General features: G+C 32.9%; 1 protein-coding gene across 1 annotated transcript in view; it reads left to right on the top strand.

Moving 5' to 3' along the window:
• Nucleotides 1–19,701, top strand: part of CCDC171 (coiled-coil domain containing 171) — a 256,342-nt gene that overhangs the window by 65,132 nt on the left and 171,509 nt on the right. The window contains exon 12 of the mRNA XM_025051395.1: nt 16,609–16,711. Coding sequence (XP_024907163.1) covers nt 16,609–16,711 — 103 coding nt within the window. The remainder of the gene's footprint in view (nt 1–16,608; nt 16,712–19,701) is intronic.

Here is a 19,701-nt window from a genome sequence, read left to right as displayed (position 1 = left end):
TAAAGTCAGAATTCTTCCCCTTCCCCACTTTGTGTTTCTTTAGTACTTAGTTTAGCATCTTCATCATAGCACTCACCAAACTGTGATGTGTATTATTGGACCCAAATGATGGTGAATGCATTGAGGTTAACTTAATTCATTTTACATACCAAGATTCTGCTATAGTACTTGCCTCAAGAGACATTTATTTGGTGGATTTATTTGATTGGTGCAGCATACTCCTACTCTGCAATTTTCTGTGAACCGTAACAGGGAGGACATAAAGTATATAGTAATACCCTATTTTCTCTTTGTCTCATTCCCCACATACATACCTTTCTCAGAGACTTGGCTACTTGACTTTCAATTAAGTTCTACAACTCGTTATCAGTTACTGAGGGAAATTAGTATTTTTCCTCCTTGTTAAAAAGGTGGAAACTCCAGATTATACTAAGAAGTGGTAGCCAGATCAGTGCTGCCCAGAAAGAAAGGTAATGATGGGATAAAATGGCAGCTCTTTCTCATTTTCAAATGATCCAATATTATATACAGTCTTCACTCAACTCAAGATATTCAATGTGTTTTGACTCAGGGATTAAATAGTTGCTTGCTGTGTGGTTTAATTTATTGTTTGAATTCTTGGGATGTGAGGTTTTAGAAAGTTTAGAGCTCTCTGTGTAGCATGTACTCTTGATGTGTGTTCACTGTTATGTGCTACCCTAAATTTCATGAGTTATCCTACCTTTTAACTCTTGGTTCAGGAAGGTGAATTAGTGGTGGAGAAAAGCACGTCAGAGTCATTTAGCTGAGTCTTGGATTTGGTCTGCTTGCTTATTAGATACTGTACTCAATAGTTTGGAAAGTGAGCCAGAGTTATAACTGAGAATGCAACAGCTAAAGACAGAGTCACTAGTATAAATAGTATAAATTGCATGCATCTTCCTAATTCTGGCCTTCTGGCACTCCACTGACTAGATACAAAATAAAAAAAGACTGGCTTAATTCACCACTGAGGATATGGTTGCTTTGTGATTAAAAAATTTTACTTGGTGCCAACAGGTTTTTATTTTTTAACTTTTCCAATTTGGTGAATGGTCTGAAATAAGGCAAGCTGCCTCTCACTAGCAACCTCCTTTTGTTTGTTTGGGCCTTTGGCACTCATTCTGTACAACACTGTTGTTTTGATCATAGTGCTGAAGATTATAGATTGTTTCTTCAAAGCTTGATGCATTACTAAAAGCAGTTGCAGATCTGTGAATAGTTCTTTGCTGAGGAGCTAATGGGATGTTCAGAAAACTTATTCAGGTTGTAGCCTAAGTGATTAACAGTTTATATGGTTCAACCTAACTATTTATTCCTCTCTTTTTTTTTCATTTCTCTTAAGCCCCAAACTTTATGTCTTATTTTCTTCCATCTTTCTGTTTTCTTTTCTTTATTTTCCTTCATTATTACTAGCTTCCTCTTTTAACTGGTTCTGTTTTGTGCTTATTAGAATGGTTGCTGTCTATCTTTACGTGATTGTAATATAAAATTTTAAAATTACTTAATGAAAATCAATTTAATGGAAACACTATTAAATAGTATGTTTTTCTTTTTATAAAAAATTCATCTATTACTTTGTTAAATACATTTTTCATGTACATATTCCTTTATTGCTTTTTTTTTTCAATAGATTATTAGCCTTTGGGGGGGAAGTTTTTAAAAATTTTTCTCTGAAGAGATATCTATCAAATTAAAAATTTTAAAACATAAAAAGCGGAGTTTTTCTAGTTCTGTATCCTCAGTCTGGATGTTATTTTTGCTTTGAATTCATAATTGTTTTTGACTGAAGAGAAAATGACTTAAGGGGAAGCTTTTATCTTTTGCTTTTGGAAATGAAACTTTATGTTAATGACATTTCATGATTCTATATAACCTAGTGCGTCTTTCCCACAGTTATATTTCTTTTGAACATAGTAGTTTGAGTATTTTATAGACTATAGACGGGAAGCATACATTACCTACAGGTAATTTTTCTCTCCCTTTGAGGTAACAGCTTGTTTTCTAGTTTAGGTCATGTTCATGGCCATTATTCAAGTCTTGGTTTTTATTTCTTTGTAGCATTGCAAGAGAAAATTAAAGCCACTTTTCTCCATAGGTTTACTAGTGAGATAAGGGTGTTATTAATAATATACAAAGACTTGAGGAAGTTTTGAGACTTAAAAGTAACAGTTGTATGATGCAGTGCAGTATATTATTGTTTTTTAGACTTGGAAGAGGCCTTAGAGATCATCTTGGTCAGAATACACAAAGTGTTAATAAACTAGTTGGAAAGTGATAGCTCCACTGTGTAAAGAGATGTAAATACAACTACCATTTATATTTTGGAAAAGTCAAAAATATGAATCCTGCCAACTTTTATTGTACTTTTATATTAATAAAATTCCTCCTATTCAACATATGGGTTTAAAATATGTGATTAGTAAATGAATAGTGTAGTATCTTTAATGTCATAGAAATAATGGAATTTCAACATTGGACATCTAAGGATTTAACAAGATTAGTTTCATATTCTGTGTTATACACTATTGAATTTGACTTTACAAAGTTTTGATTAAAATTGAACCATTAATTTCCAAATCTATGAATTTAACAATGATTTAATTAACTATTAAATAAAACTGAGTTTCCAGTGTAAGCTGCTTAGCGATCATACTTATTAAAGCCCATCAGAGGCCTAACAGATTCAGTCAGGTCTTTTAGTCTTTACTGTGAGTTTTTATATCTGCTTCTCTCCAAGCTGGGGAGCTATCATTTTCAAATTGGTATTATTAGAACTTGCTTTGTGCTTTCTACAATGAAATTTTTTTAAGTCCATCATTTCTTGAGATTTGTTTTTCTGCCACTCAGTAATATTTAGTTACAGCTCTAGGAGAGACCATATATTGGAAAGGGAATTCTGGTTCTCATGAGGTTTTGCTCAAAGAATATTTTATTCTCTAAAGAACTTGTGATTGAAAATGGTCAAGTGTATATTTTTTCTCTATACTTCGGAGGCTTGGCTGCTTATATATAATAATGATTGCTAACATTAGATAGGATTTTGGATTATTATGCTTTGTGGTAAAGTTAGTGTTTCTTGATAATATTTTGCTTCAAATGATCTATTAGGTTTGCTTTAGAAGGACATATTTTTTAGTTTGAAGGAGGCATTCAAAACTAATGGGCTAAAAATATTCTGAATTTTACAAAAAAAATGTTGATTCCTGTTTTTCACCCAGAATAGTAGTAATATTTATATATGAGCATTGTTTTTGATAATATGAACATTACTTTCTGTTTCTCTTAGTGGCCCTTAAACATTTATATTATTAAACTAAATACTAAGTTTCTAAGTATGTAGTATTTATTGAATGTGTGTGTGTATGTGTTTGTATTTGTATATTTAAATGTTATATGGCTGTCTTCCTAAATTTATAATGTGGGCATAAAGCTTTTTGAAATTTATTCTTATATAAATTATTAAGTTTTGAAAATCCAAATCTAATTTTTGACCTGTGAAAAAGTAAACTGGTAGTGTGTGTGTGCGTGTGTGTGTGTGTGTGTGTGTGTGTGTGAGAGAGAGAGAGAGAGAGAGAGAGAGAGAGAGAGAGAGAGAGAGAGAGAGAGAGAGAGAGAGAGAGAGAGAGAGAGAGAGAGAGAGAGATGTTAAAGCCTACAGAGAGAGAGAGAGAGAGAGAGAGAGAGAAAGATGTTAAAGCCTATAGTCAGATTGGAAGGTAGCATCTACTGAAAAATAAACTAATTGTAAAGCTACATTAAGGAGGGTGACATTTCATCATATGAAATAAATAATTGGGATCATAGAATATGCTTACATTCATGGAAGCAATGTAGACAAGCAAGAAGGAAAGAAATAGTAAATTGTTTTATGAAGAGATATTAGCTATCATTAATATGCTCAATGAAATGCTGCAGGTAGTGATGGTTATGAAACCTAACCAGATCGAATTCAGTTCAGCTGATCAAGTTCTCCTTGAGTCCTTAAAGATGCACTGGGTATGTAACCGTAACTAGGTGGAAGATATGTTGAAAAGGTGAGAGCTATGGAGCAAAAGAATGTGATGTTTATTATAGGTTCTGATGCTCCCGTTTTTACATAGAATTCCTTCCTAATGACTTAATATTCAAATTAAAAATTAAAAAACTAGAGTTAAAAAATGTTCAGAACTGTTTCAAAAGTTCAACCTGTCTTTTCAATACTAATTTCATTAAAAAACACCTTAGTAACTTCTACGGATGTATAGAATTATGATATTTGTTTAGTCAACAATTTAACATTTAACCGAAACTTAGTTTTATGTCACATGGTAAAACATGTTGATCCAAAATTAGAAAGTTAGTATTTTATTCTTCACACTTTGTTTTTAACCCAAGGTTTTTCTTTATTTAGCCAATAGATTGTTTTCATTTTAGAATTTTTTGCTCATCAAAAGGCTGTTAAGAAAACTAAAAGCTTTGGGAACAAAATTTAAATATGTATAATCTACACTTAAAAAACTCTGTAAACACTTTTGTAATATGAGTGAAGAATGGAAATTTCATATATAAAACTAAAACAATGTATTAGGAAAAATATTTGTCAATTGTAAAAGGAGAACAATTTTTATGGTTATTTGCTGGTTCATAAACATAACTATTAAATATAAATAAAATTTTTGTTGGCTATATTATGACTCTTAGCCAGTTATCTTGCAGAAAATTATAATGTACTAGTTATAAATGTAATAGCAACTTTCAGGTGTAGTTAACTCTTCTTAAGCCTTGTCATTGATCAAACCTCTACTTTAGTCTTTGAAAAATTTTATGCTAGTCAGTGTTTCCTGGCTAATTTGACATTAAATTTGATTTTAAACTGTAATGGTGTTGAAATTTTAGCTTATATTTTAGTTAGGAATGAGCCCTGTACTTGGAAGAGGAGAATTGTTGTTGAACTAGAAATTTAATTGCACCTTCATATTGAGCAGACTCCAAGTATGCAATTTGTCTGACTTTCTCCATTTAGTATTATTTTTTCAACAAGTATTTATTATTCATTAAGGCATGATTCAGGATCTCAGGGTGGAATGTACCCAGGTCCCCCTTCACCTCCCTCAGAGAAGGATGGAGGAGAGAGGACAGGTGGGTGGAGCCAGTTCAGATCTTCCCAGGAAACGTGCCTTCTGCCTTGTAGTCATCCCAGGCTGACACTCAGGATATGGGGCAGAGGGACTTGTGTACATGCCAGTACCATTTGCACACAGAGACATCACCTCATTTAGTGGTAATTGCCTTCTCAGAGTGGTGGAAGTCCAGGTAGTTATGCCAACAGTTCCTGGTCTGGTTCTGGTTGGGGAAGTGGCTGTCAAAAGAGGCAGTCTGGTCTCGATGACTTCTGCCACATTGCTGTCTCCTAAAAACGCCCTTGAAGCAGCTCGCAGCTCAATGTATATTTATATTTTCTGTAAATTTTTATCCCTGATATTGATGAGATCTTTGCCTCAGTCAGCATGGTATAATAAAAAGAACATTATTTTGGGGGACAAATTGATCTGGATTTTAATCTCAGTCCTTTCTTATAATTGTTATGTGACCCCTAGTGATATCGTCCTTCTGAATCTGTTTGCTCATTTGTAAAATGGTTCTAATTTGCAGGATTTTTGATGCGCATTAAAGATAATATATATTGAAATAACAGAGGGGGTTGTGTGTGTGTGTGTGTGTGTACGCACGTGCACATATAACTTGTGAATATAATGCTGAAGTTTCTCTGGAAAGATTATTAAATCATAACACTAGGAAAATACTCAATAATAAGGCCTCAAAAAAATTAAACTTTTAGGATATTAAAATATATCATAGGGAAGTACTTCTGGGTTAATGGAGTAAGGAGCTTGGTGAATCTTTTGCCTAGCAAAACAACAACTGGTGAAAAATTTTTTAAAAATTGTGTTATGTTGTGGAAATTGTCCTAAGGGCAAAGGGGAAACTTTCATTCAAGAAAAATTTACTAATTGTTAAAATTAAAAACGTTAGTGCTCCAAAGGAAACTATCAGAAAAATGAAAAGACAACTCATAGAATGGGAAAAAATATTTGCAGATCATATATATGATAAATAAGTTTTATCTAGAATATATAAAGAACTCTTATAAATCAACAATAAAAAGTCAAAAACCCAATTGAAAAATGGACAAAAGATCTGAACAGACTTCTCCAAAGAAAACATACAAATGGCCAGTAAAACATGAAAAAATGCTCAATATCATTCATCATCAAAAATTGCAAATCAGAACCATAATGGCATATTTTGTCATACACACTAGGATGAATATAATAAAAAAGATAGGTAATAACAATTGCTAGCAAGGATGTAGAGAAATTGGAATCCTCATATACTGCTGTTGGGAATGTAAAATGATGCTGCCACTATGGAAAACTATGGAAGTTCCTCAAAATGTTAAAATTGGAGTTACCATATGACCTAGCAGTTTACTCCTAGGCATATGCCCAAGAGAAATGAAAATATACATCCACTCAAAAACTTGTATATAAATATTTATAACATTTTTTATAACAGCAAAAATGTTGAAATAACCCAAATGTCTGTCCATCAACTGTTGGATGTATAAAAGTTGATGTATCCATACAATGGAATATTATTCAGGGATAACAAGAAATGAAGTACTGATCAGAGGTAAAATACGAATGAATTTCAAAAATATTAAGCTAAGTGAAAGAAGCCAGAAACAAAGGGTCACATAATATGTGATTTCGTTTATATGAAATATCCAGAAAAGTTAAATCTGTAGAGATAGAAAGTTGACCTCTAGGGCTGGAGGAGTTGGGAGAGAATGGGGAATGACTGTTAATGGGTGTGCGGTTTCTTTTGGGGTGATGAAAGTGTTCTAAAATTATGGTTATAGAAATGAATACAAATATACTGAAAACTGTTGAATTATATACTTTAAATAGTTGAATTGTATGATATGTAAATTATCAAGCTGCTAAAAAGAAGAAAATTTAACAAATTTCAAGAAAAATAATGAGTCTGTAGCATTTGAGTGACGGGTGTTCTATAACCCCTCTTCCACCTCTGCTTCATGTTACAGAAACTCTGCCCTGGGCAGATGCAGCCAAGAAGAGGGGCCTTTTCTTTCTCTCTAGCTTCCCAGCAAGGCTATGATTTCATCCTGGGAGGGCAGATTGCTGAATTTCTCTTTCCTTAGAGCCCTGTGTTGCAGCAACTCTATTCTAGGCAGGCTGAGAGCTCTGGAGAAGAGTAACAGTATTCAGAATTGCTGCAATACTTTCTAGTCATCAATGAAAAATTACAAAATATGTGAAGAAATAGGAAAGTTTTCATGACCCCTACACAAAATAAAACAAGAATCTTATATTCAGAAAGATTATCTTTGAAAAAAGGAAAGCAAAATAAATTCATTCCCAGATAGATAAAAACTGTTGCTAGCAGAACTGCCTTACAAGATATACTAAAGGAAGTCTTTCAGGCTGAAAGTATGTGATACTATACAGTAATTTTAATCTACATACACACAACACAAAGAATAATGATAAAGGTAATTATGTAGGTGTTTCCAAAAGTTGATATAACTACATATTTCTACTTTCTTCTCTTGACTGATTGAAAAAGCACATGAATGAAACTAATTATATTATTGCATTCTTGGGCTTGTAATAAATAGAAACACAGTATATTTGACAATAACTGGACAAATGATGTGGGTGGGAACAAAGCTGTATTGTGGTAAGAAAATGACACTAGGTGGTAGCTCTAATCCACAGGAAGAAGTGAAAAGAACTAGAAAGAATAAATAAAAGAGTTAATTTAACCAATTCTATAACTATGTACTTGTTTTCCTTTTCTCAGGCTTTTTAAAAGACAAGATGATATAAAGTAATTATAACAATATATTGTTGGATTTGTAACATATATAGAAATAACATGTATAACAATAGCACAGAAAATGGGAGAGGGAGTAGCACTGTATAGGAATGAGGTTTCTATATAACATTGTAATTAATTTAGTATAAATCCGAAGTAGAGTTTGATAAATTAAGATGTATATTATAAGTTCTAGAGAAACCACTAAAAGAAAACTAAAATACTATTAAGCAATTATTAAATGAATTAAAATATTACACTAGAAAATATTCATCTAATGCAAAAGAAAGCAATAAGGGAGGGATAGAGAAACAAAAGGAATGAGACAAAAAAACAAGAATCAGAATGGCAGAAGGAAATCCAACCATATCAATAATATCTAAAGTAATCTAATCAAAAGGCAGAGACTGTCAGATTGGATTTTTAAAAAAAAGATCTAACCATCTGCTATAGGAGACACACTTGATATTAAAAAATAAAAGTAAATTGGAAGAAAAAGGATGAAAAAAATATACCATGTACATGACAAAAAGAACTAGAGTGGATCTAATAATAAAAGACTTTAGAACAAAAATGTTACTAGAGATAAAGAGGAACATCTCATGATGATAAAAGGGTTAATCCACCAGGAATATCAAATAATATAAACATATATGCATCTAACAACAGAACCCAATATACCTGGAACAAAAACTGAGAGAATTAAAGAAAGAAATAGACAATAATATTTGGGGACTTCCATACCCCACTTTCAATAATGGGCAGAACAACTTGGAAGAGCAGCAAATAAAAGAAGACTTGAACAATGCTATAAACAAACTAGACCTAACAGACATCTATAGAACACCCGACTCATCAGCAACAGAGTACGCATTCTTCTCAAGTGCACATAAATAATCTCATAGGTAGAGCGTATGGGAGAACATAAAACAAGTCTTAAAAACTTAAAAAAAGGATTGAAATCATATGTTGTATGTTCTCTGACCACAATGGAGTTAAATCAATAACAGGAGGAAAATGGGGAAAATTCACAAATATGTGGAAACTAAATACTTTCTTAAATAATCAATGGGTCAAAAAAGAAATAAGGGATTAGAAAACACTTTGGGAAGAATGAAAATTAAAACAACACACCAAACCTATGGGATGAAGCTAACACAGTGTTTAAGAGGAAAATTTAGAGCTATAGTTACTTATATTAAAAAAAAAATTCCTCAAATTAATAACCTAATCTCCAACCTTAAGGGACTAGAAAAAGTACAGCAAACTAAACCAAAAACAATTGGAAGAAAGGAAACAATACAGAATAAGAATAATGATACAAAATAATAGAGAAAATCAATGAAAACAAAAGTTAATTCTTTGAAAAGATAACTAAATTGATAACATTTATCTAGACTGACCAAGGAAAAAAGAAGAGACTCAAATTATTACAATCATAAATAAAAGAAGGGGCACAACTTTTGACCTTACAGAAATAAAAAGAATTATAAGAGAATACTGTGAACAACTATATATGCTAACAAATTAGATAATTTAGATGAAATGGACACATTTCTAGAAAGAAACAAAGTACCAAAAATGGTAAAAAAGAAATAGACAATCTTGATAGGCCTATAACATGTAAAGAGATTGACTTCCTAGTCAAACAGCTTCTCGCAAAGAAAAGACTAGGTCCAGATGACTTCACTGGTGAAGTCTTAATGCTAATTTTTCACAGATACTTTTAAAAAACAGAGGAAGGCAACCCTTCCCGTCTCAATAAAACAATAAAAGGAATCTATTTTGGAAAGGAAGAAGTAAACTCTATTTACAGATGATATGATTTTGTATATTAAAAATACTAAAGAATACACACACAACTATTAGAACTAGTAAATGAGTTTAGCAAGGTTGCAGGATTTAATACAAGATCAATACACAGAATCAGTTGTATTTCTGTGTACTAGGAACAATCAAAAAGTGAAATTAAGGAAACAATTTCATTTATAATATCAAAATGAATAAAATAGGAGTAACTACAAAAGAAGTGCAAGAATTATATGCTGAAAACTACTAATCATTACTGAAAGAAATTAAACGACCTAAGTAAATGGAAAGACATCCCATGTTCATGGATCATAAGAGTTAATACTGTTGCTTGTTAAGATGTTAATACTCTTCAAATTGATATAGATTCAATGCATTCTCTATCAAAATCCCAGCTGCCTTTTTGCAGAAATGGACAAACTGATCTAAAATTCATATGGAAATGGAAGAGATGGAGAATAGCCAAAATCTTGAAAAAGAATAAAATTGGAAGAGTAACATTTCCCAATTTTACTCCTACAAAGCTATAGTATATTGGCATAATGATAGACATACAACTCAATGGAAAAGAATTGAAAGTATAGAAACAAACCCTTAAAAATTTAGTTGATTTTTGAAAAGGATGCTAAGTCAATTATAGGGAAAGTTTTTCAACATCAACAATTGCGTTGAAGGAACTTGGTATCCACTTGCCAAATAATAAATTTGGACCCATATACAAAAATTAAATGGTTCATAGGCCTAAATATAATAGGTAAAATTCTTAGGCAATAATTTCTTAGGTGCCACACTGAAAAAGCACAAGTGGCAAAAAAATAGTTACTTTGGATTTTTACCAACATTAAAAACTTTTATATGTCAAAGGATACAGTAAAGAAAGTGAAAATACAATCACAAAATGCTATAAAATTTTTGCAAATCGAGTGTCTGATAAAGGACTTGTATCCAGAACATATAAATACCTTTTATGCCACAATAATAAAAAGAGAACTCAATTAAAAAATAGGCTAAAGGTTTAGTAGGCATTTCTTCAAGGAAGACATACAGATGGCTAATAAGCATATAAAAAGATGTACAAAATTAGCAGGATGTGCAAATCAAAACCACAGTGGGATACCTTTTTATACTCATTAGCATGATCATAATAAAAAAAATGGATAGCAACTAGTTTTGGTGATATATGGAGAAATTGGGACCCTCACACATTGTTGGTGGGAATGTAAAATGACTTAGCCCCTGTAGAAAAACATTTCACTGTTTTTCATAAGGTTACACCTAGAGTGCCCATGTAGCACAGCTGTTCCACTCCTAGGTATATACCCAGGAGAAATGAAAAGAGACAACCACACAAAATACTGTACATGGATGTTCATTCCAGTATTATTCATAATCCAAAAATTGAAACAACCAAATGTTCATTACTTGCTGAATAAATTAATAAAATGTGGCTTAACTGCATGGTGTGATATTATTTGGCAATAAATATAAAGTATTGATGCATACTATAAAATGGATGAATCTCCAAAACGTTTTTCGTTGTGAAAGAAGTTATAAAAAGCCACATACTTTATGATTGCATTTATATGAAGTACCTCGACTAGGAGATGCTATAAAAATATAAATAAAAATGAGAATGGTGGTTGCTTAGAGCTTGAGAGTGGTGATAGGAGAATGGAGAATGACAGCCAATGAATATGGCATATCTTTTAGTGGGGACAACAGTATTCTAAATTTAGATTGTGGTTGTGGTTGTGCAATTCTGTGAATATACTAAAAACATTGAACTGTACACTTCAATTGGGTGAATTGTATGTTATATCAATTATACGTCAGCAAAATTTAAAGAAAATATAAAGTTAGTAGTTTGGTACTGACAAAATATAAAAATTGATGGAACAGAACAGAGTTCAAAATATAGCTATGAATATCTATGGGAATTTAGTATATGATAAAGTTGGTATGTGAAAAGGAGAAAACTTCAGGTTTGAGGAAAAACGCACTCCTGTGTGTCTACACACAACACTACACTCGCAGAACACTTCTATTCACCAGGGGTGTTGGAGATTTTCCCACACCAAGCAAATCTGCCACACCCACAAGAGTCAGTTCTACTTGGAGATAGGGTCGGATGCCTCAGGTTAAGAGTTCAGTCCCACAAGACTGCTCACGCCCTTCAGATGCCAATCACAAGTTCAGGCTGTTATCTGTGCTTCTGACCAACAGGCTATAAATTGGAGGTTTCCACGACCACCTCTTTAAGTTAAATTAATTTGCTAGAGCAGTTCTCAGAATGCAGGAAAAACAGTTTATTTACTAGATTGTTTTTTTGTTTTGTTTTGTTTTGTTTTTAAAAGGAACAGACTGATGGAAGAGACTCATAGTGTAAAATATGTGGGAACAGTTGCTGAGCTTTCGTGCTCTTTCTGGGTGTGCCACCCTCCCCATATCTCCAATTGTCCCCCAACCTGGAATCTCCCAGAACCCAGTCTCTTTGTTTTTTGTTTTTTGTTTTAGGTGAGGCAACCCTTGGTTGACCTCACAGATTGCAAGGACTTTGTCATTTTACAATCCCTTATTTTTTTTTTTTCTTTTTTACGCCTATAGCGCCTGATCTTCCTAGGTGGTCTCCCATCCAAGTACTAACCAGGCCCGACCCTGCTTAGCTTCCGAGATCAGATGCCTTTTGGGTTTTTATGGAGACTTTTGTAGGCACGATTGATTAAATCATTGGCTCTTGGTGATTGATTCAACCTCTAACCCCTCTTCCCTCTTCTCCTCTAATCACATGGTTGGTTCCCCTGGAAAACAGCCCTTCTCATTAGATTATCTAGGGGCTTTCTCAAAATCACCTCTTTTACATAAACTCAGGTGTGATTGAAAGGAGTTATGAGTAGCAAAAGATACCCATTTCACCTTTATCACTCTGAAGCTATTTCAGGAACTGGGAATAAAATATAACAGGAATCACTCTTATGGCTCCTTAAGGGTTTTAGGAGCTATGTGATAGGAACCCTTGATGAAGACCAAATATATATTTCTTATAACAAATCACAGTATCACAGTATGCCAAATCGATGTTTAAAAATAGATTATCCCATAAATACTTTTGCGATAACTGGCCGTACATAAGAGGAAATAATGTAACTAAATCACTGCTATATTGCTTATATCAAACAAATTCTAGATTGATTATAGAGCCATTAAAGAAGATGAAGATCACTGGAGAAAAAGGGAATTAAGTATTTTTTAATTTTGGAGTAAGAAAGTACGAAAAGAAACCTAGAAGTCCCAAAGCAAATTATTGATAAATTTGGTTACTTAAGAATACAATTTAGCTTTAAGAATATAGTCAGAAAGCAAATGACAAATTGGAGGTAATGATTTGCAACATGTCTGACAAGGGGATTGTGTCTATAATTTAAAAAGGACTGTTATAAATCACTAAGAAAAATATGGTGAGTGTAATATAAAAATGGGCACATGATGTGAAAAGTCAGTTCAGAGAAAAGGAAGTACAGGTGGTTAGTAAACTTATGAAAAGATGCTTAATCTTAATTAAAATTAAAGAAATGAACATTAAAATGATAATGTTTACCATTGGAAAGCTGTTGGGAAATAGATAACATACACTGGCAGGATTCTGGAGAGCAATTTGGTAACAATTGTTTGAAAACAGTTGTACATACTTTTTACCCATGAAATATATTTCTAGTTTATTAAATAGGTATAATTGAATGTACATGCAAAGATGTACAAGTACACATACAAATATGTGTATTGTACTATTGTCACTAATAAAAATGCAAATAACCTATAAATCTTAGCAGTAGGGAACTGGCTAATTAATGGTACATCTAAATAATGGAGTATTATGCAACTAATGAAATGTAATGTGGAAAAATGTCAGAGATATACTATGAATGGAAAAGTAAGTTGCACAGCAGTATGTGTACTATGATCCTATTTGATTTAAAAATTTTGTCTTTATATACAAAATATGTTATACTTAAAAATTTTATATATTTAAAATTTATATATATCAATTTCTGTAATTATAAGACAAATGAATAAAACTTACCTGTGAGTATTGAATTACATTCTATTTTTCTCTATTTGATTTTTTTTACCACGAACATAATATAAACTCAAAGAATTTAATATACTATTGAATATTTAATAATTAAAAATAACTTTATAATGTGTTATATAAAATTGGTGCTTTATAAATACTTTTACTGGTGGCCATTGGTAATAATAAATTCTATTTTGACTCTTATTTTTTTCAATAGCTAAAACTTGGTGTTTCTTTTTCTGTAGATACAAACCTTACATTGTGCTGAGTCTGTGCTTTAATAATATCCAGAAATCTCCATCTGGGCTTCTTTGCTCAATTGGTCCTCCTACTGTTTCCAAACACACTAACAAAGTGCATGTATATCTTCTGTAGAAAAGTGTTTTTGTTTGTTACTTGGCTCATTTATTTACCATTTTTCAAAATCTAATTAAGTTTTTAAAAATAGATAATAGGTCACATGACACAAAATTTCTAAGACACAAAGGATTATACAGTGAAAATGAAATCTCTCTCTTCCCAACCCTTGGCCACTCAGATTCTCTTTCTAGAGGCAGCCATAGTTATTACTATCTTGTGATTCTGTGTAGAGAGCCTCTCCATATTTACAAATGTGCGCATGCGAAGGCACACATGCACACACTTTATATGAATGGTAGCATACTAAACATACTGTTCTCCCTTCTTCCCTCCCCCCAATATTAACTTGTTTAATATTACAGCATTGAAAAGCATGTTACTAATGGTATGCTAATGCAGAAAACTTCAAGTCCAATTTTGTTTGTTTTTGTTTCTTTTTGCATCCCAGCTCAGAGGGCTTTCAGTCACACCATCAATCATTTATTTTATAGAACACACTTCTTCCACCCCCTCTCTTGTTTTTAACTCAGCAGTAGTGCTTAGAGATCTTTCCATATTAATACATGAAGAAGAGCTTCCTTCTATTTAAATTTGTATGAATGAATCCTAATTAAACAGCCTTCTTTTGATAGTATGTACTATAATTTAACTATTTAACTCTTATTTTAGGTACTTGATATTATCTAAGTGCTGGGAATACACTGGTGAGGACAAAAAATATATATACTTTCGTCATGGAGCTTAAATTCTATGAGATAGACATTAAAAAAAGACCTACTGAAATAATTGTAGAATCATATTTGTGATGAGAAGAATCTAGTAGAGGAAATTGATGTAGTATGGGTGGTGAAGGGTAGCTTTTCTGAAGTGATAATTGAACTGACATCTAAAGAAAGAATTATTACCTATTTTAATGGAATGATTCTGTCTTATAGTATCTATTCTCCCATTTCTCCTGGATCTATAAGCACTCTTTCACTAATGCCTTTATTTCTTCAGCTTTTAAACATGCTCAAGTTTCTCACTTATTTAAAAAAGACAACAAAAACTTCTTCAACCCGCTCTCCTTTCTAGCTACTGCCCTTATCTCTGCTTCCTTCTTTACCCAGAAAGTGTCATCTAAACTTCCTGTTCCCATGACTTATCTCTTACTCAATTAAGACAAAATATTCAGGTTTACTCCTCCTCAGACTGTTCCAGTGTGGACTGTAACAAATTTCTTCAAGATCACTAATGACTTCCATGCACCATGAACACTTTTTAGTGTCCATTTTGCCTGAATATTCTGTGACATTGCATATAATTGACAACTGTCCTTGAAATGTTCTCTTATCTTGGTTTCCATGACACTATACTCTTTTTTATTTTTCTTTTTAAAAAATCTTTACTGGCTTTTTCTTTTCTATTAAATTCTGGAATTTCTTAAGGCTTTGTCCTAGGCTCTTTTCCCTTCAAACAGTCTCAAGGCAAGCTTCACATGGTGTCTGTAGATGATTCCTCTACCTATACTTCACCTTTCTTCTGAGCTTTACACCATTATGTCTAGATGCTTCCCATATTTTCCTACTTTACTTATTCTTTGTTAGTTTAAATATATTTATTTAGGGCCTGTTATTTGCCAGGCATTGTGCTCATGCTAGGAGTGTCTTAAAGATATCTCCAATGTAATATGGTCAAAATAGAATTAATGATACATATTTCTGCTAAAAGCAAGTAAATAAACAAAAACAGCCAAAATAAGACATTTTCCACCTCCATTGTTCTCAATTACTGAAACTGGGCCAATTCATCTACCCTGAAACCTTGAGATCAGTCTTGACTCCTCCTTTTATCTGACCACTTCTCCAGCCTAATCCAGTTTAATCCAGTCCAGTCTGATCTACTTTTGTCTAATCCAATCATTCTCATCTAACTCAGTACAGTGTTACCAAGGCTATTCCACCAAGTATCCTTCCAGTATGTATAGTACCACTTTTTTTCACACTAAGTCCCTAGCCCTAGCCTAAGCTACCATCACCATTTGAATAGACTGTTGCAGTTCCTTCTAATTGGTCTTACTGCATTCATTTTGACCACCATCTGCCAATTCGCCACATGACTGCCAGCATGATCTTTTAAAGTGTTCCTTAATTCTTCTGTGTCTCAGTTTTCTTATCTGTAAAATTGGGATAATAATAGCCCTTCCCTCATAGGGTTGTTATGAGAATAAGAGAATTACAATGTATAAAGTACTTAGAATAGTGCCAGGCCCTAAGGCCTCAGTAAATTGTTATTGACATCTTATACAGTGTTACATTAAGCCAAGTAAAAGGTATCATTAAGACAGAAAGAAGTCTATTAATAATCGACATGAATGGAGTCATTATTATCTCGTTCATACTTAATTGTGCTATACATATTCACAAAAAAAATCTGCAGCTCTGATGCATGACCTTATCATGTGTAATTTTTTTCTTAATTAAAAGGCTAAGAAGCACCAGGCCTTTCTAGTAGAGACATGTGAAAATAACGTGAAAGAATTGGAATCGATCTTGGACAGCTTTACTGTGTCGGGCCAGTGGACATCAGGTTAGTTGAAGGTATAAAATGACAGATGCATCTGTCAATGTTCCAAAGTCACTACATTTTGGGAATTCTGCAGATGCCTCGTATAGTCCCTTATCTCAACATGTTTTGATTTGATGACATGATAAGAGCAGTCCTCACAGCAGTCAGTTGGCCTAGCTGGCTGAGAAAGGGTGATGGAATGTAGACCTGCTGTTGTCCTCTCAGAACTTGATTTACAAGTGTCAGAGTCTGTATGATTGGACAGACAAGGGCTCACTTGCTGTGTTCTGAACCCAACTGAGAAAAAAGTCCTTACAGTATACCTGCAAGGGGAGCAGATGTTTCCATCAAACTGAGCCAAATTCTGAGGCAACCTTCAGCAACTTAAAGGTCATGCATTCAAAAGGTTATGTAGGACACAAGCTGTAACAGTGCAGATTCTACTCTGTTGCTTTCTAAGCTGGTTTTCTTCTTCATTTTTTATTGCCATATATATTCTCTTCAGATAAAAATGGTTAGGTAAAATGTTTTGGTTTTAGTATTAGCATACTTAATGTGATAAAGAACTATAAGAATTGTATATTAGGTAGTTATATTTTGGGAACTGGCAAAAGCATTAGTTGGTTAATGAATGCTGTTGATGATTTCTGCTTTCTTAATTTTTTTTGCTTATGCCATTAGTAACTTCGATTAAAATACTTTTACTTTTCTGCTTCAGTTTTCTTTTGCCATACTGTCAGTCTCGAATTATTTATTTTCTGACTCAATTATGTTCTTCAGAAAGCATGTAAAATTATATTCCTTACACTTTAAAAGGAATTGAGGTACCCGACTCTGTTTTTTTAAAGGAATCAAATAGATATTCAGCAAATGAGTTCTTTAGGAAACTTAAGTTCAGGAAAGTTTGTTGTCCTAGAAAAAGCAGAAGGATATAATCAAGACTCATTTTTACCTGATGAACCTGCAGATTTCTATTGGTGGACTATCAGAAATTCAGTGTGCTTTGCTATTATCTATTTTTTGGGTCTGCTTTTATCCTTCATGCTTTTTTAGCAGTAATTTTATGAAATTAACGTGTGACTCTCTTTGTTTTTATTTAAACTTTTCCCCAAAACATTAGTGTTTCATGGTTTGTTACTGTGGGAAGGTATATAAAAGTGACATAAAAAATAATAGATATCCAGTTTTCAATTTATTTGGTAAAGCTTTGGAAGATAAAATTTTCTTTTGCATTAGTACAGTTTTATTATTAGATGTGTCATTGTTTAATGGTGTTAGGATCTTAAAAATTTATAAAATTATTATAACATATCTTAAACCTCAACATTATTTAAAATATTTCTTCAGAGTTGAATTAGAAAAGCTAAGAATAATGAGGTCATGTCTCTTTTGGGTTTTAAAATAAAATCGTTGATAACAAAGCAGCTCACAAGCTATTATTAAGCCTACAGAAAAATAATTATCTTCTATTAAGGTTTTTATTCTTTTGTAAGCATTCTTTTTTAACTTCTTAGTTTCCCACTTATATACACACTGTATTTATTACAGAGAAGTGTTCCTGGAAAAGGGACTGTGTGCTGAATTCATGATTTTTGTTCTGTTAATAGAGTGGTCTTTGTTTCTATGTTGAGCTGGTTATTCACGCTTTTACCCACTAAGAACCATTCTTGTCTGGTCTGTTTTGCCTTGTAGAGGCTAACCTCTATCAACTACATGATCTGGGTGTCTTTGCCCTCTAGCTTCTGGTTGAATTTGGACAATGGGTGCCCGAGCAGATTAAGAGGAAGAAAGAAAAGAAAAGAAAATCAGGTTATTTATTTCCCCTCTGGTCCAGTGCATTTCTGGCAGTGGCTTCATTTGTCAGTAGCTATAGCTCCTGTCAGGCAGGTCCTCTTCCACAGCTGTGGATTGTTTGGACTATGGTGACAACGTTCCTTCCTCTCGATCCTTTAGACTTAGACATGGTATTGATTTTCTACTCTTGCTAGTTCTTGGTGCCTCATCATATTTTATTAATTCTCTTAACCTGTCCACATTTCTGTAAATAATCTCTTCATTAAATTCTCTTCTGATGAACTTAGATCCGAGTGTGCCATCTCTTTTCCTGCTGTTACCCTAATTCACATACCCGCTTGCAACCTGATTTCATCCTTGTTCTTGACTTCTATGAAAGGGCCCTGTGTAATTGTAATGGACTCCTTTCTGCTTACATAAGCTCAGGTTGTGTGTTTTTTTTTTTTTTTTTTTTACTTTACCAAGAAGGACATAAACAAAAAAACTTTATTGCTCAATATTTTATAGAAGAACGTGAATGAACAATTAAGATTGCCTACCGCAGTAGGCCTGGTTTCAGCTACACAAAGATGACCAAATATTTTGTTCCTCCCAAAGGAAGTAACTTAAAAACTTATTGTAGGCTAATTCAAAGATATATGTGTATATGCACATGTATATATCTCACAGAATACACACACACACACACACACACACACATATTATATATATATATATTTTTATTTTCTCAAATATATATATATATATTTGAGAAAAAGTCTATTTCAAATAAGGACATATTCTTACTGTGTGATAACAGCACAGCCTTAGAATTTGTGACTAAATTAATTCAGTTATATTGAGAAGGGTTTTCCAGAGAGATCTTCTGTTTTGCAGTTATAGCAAGTAGGCAATAGTACTTTACTCCCTTCTATTACCTCTTTATACTTTTTTCCGTTCATTATATACTCTGCCCCCATTGTCCCCATTTCAGGAAAACTAATCCATGGTAGAAATTTAGGGAGATGGTTACAGAACTTTTTCTTCCTTTCCTTCTTCTCTCCCTTCCTTTCCTTCTTTTCTCCTTCCCTTCCTTCCTTTCTTTCTTTCTTCCTTCTTTCCTTTCTCCCTCCCTCCCTCCCTTCCCTGCCCTTCCCTTCCTCCCTCCCTCCTTCTCTCTTTTTCTCTCTTTTTTATTTGACTTGCTCTTTAAAATGGAATGAGTGAAAATTATTTTC

Source organism: Pteropus alecto, unplaced genomic scaffold (genome assembly GCF_000325575.1).
Source record: "Pteropus alecto unplaced genomic scaffold, ASM32557v1 scaffold95, whole genome shotgun sequence".
In the NCBI taxonomy this organism is placed as follows: domain Eukaryota; kingdom Metazoa; phylum Chordata; class Mammalia; order Chiroptera; family Pteropodidae; genus Pteropus; species Pteropus alecto.
Note: the sequence above shows the minus strand (reverse complement) of the source record. Positions and strands in the feature narration are given on the sequence as shown.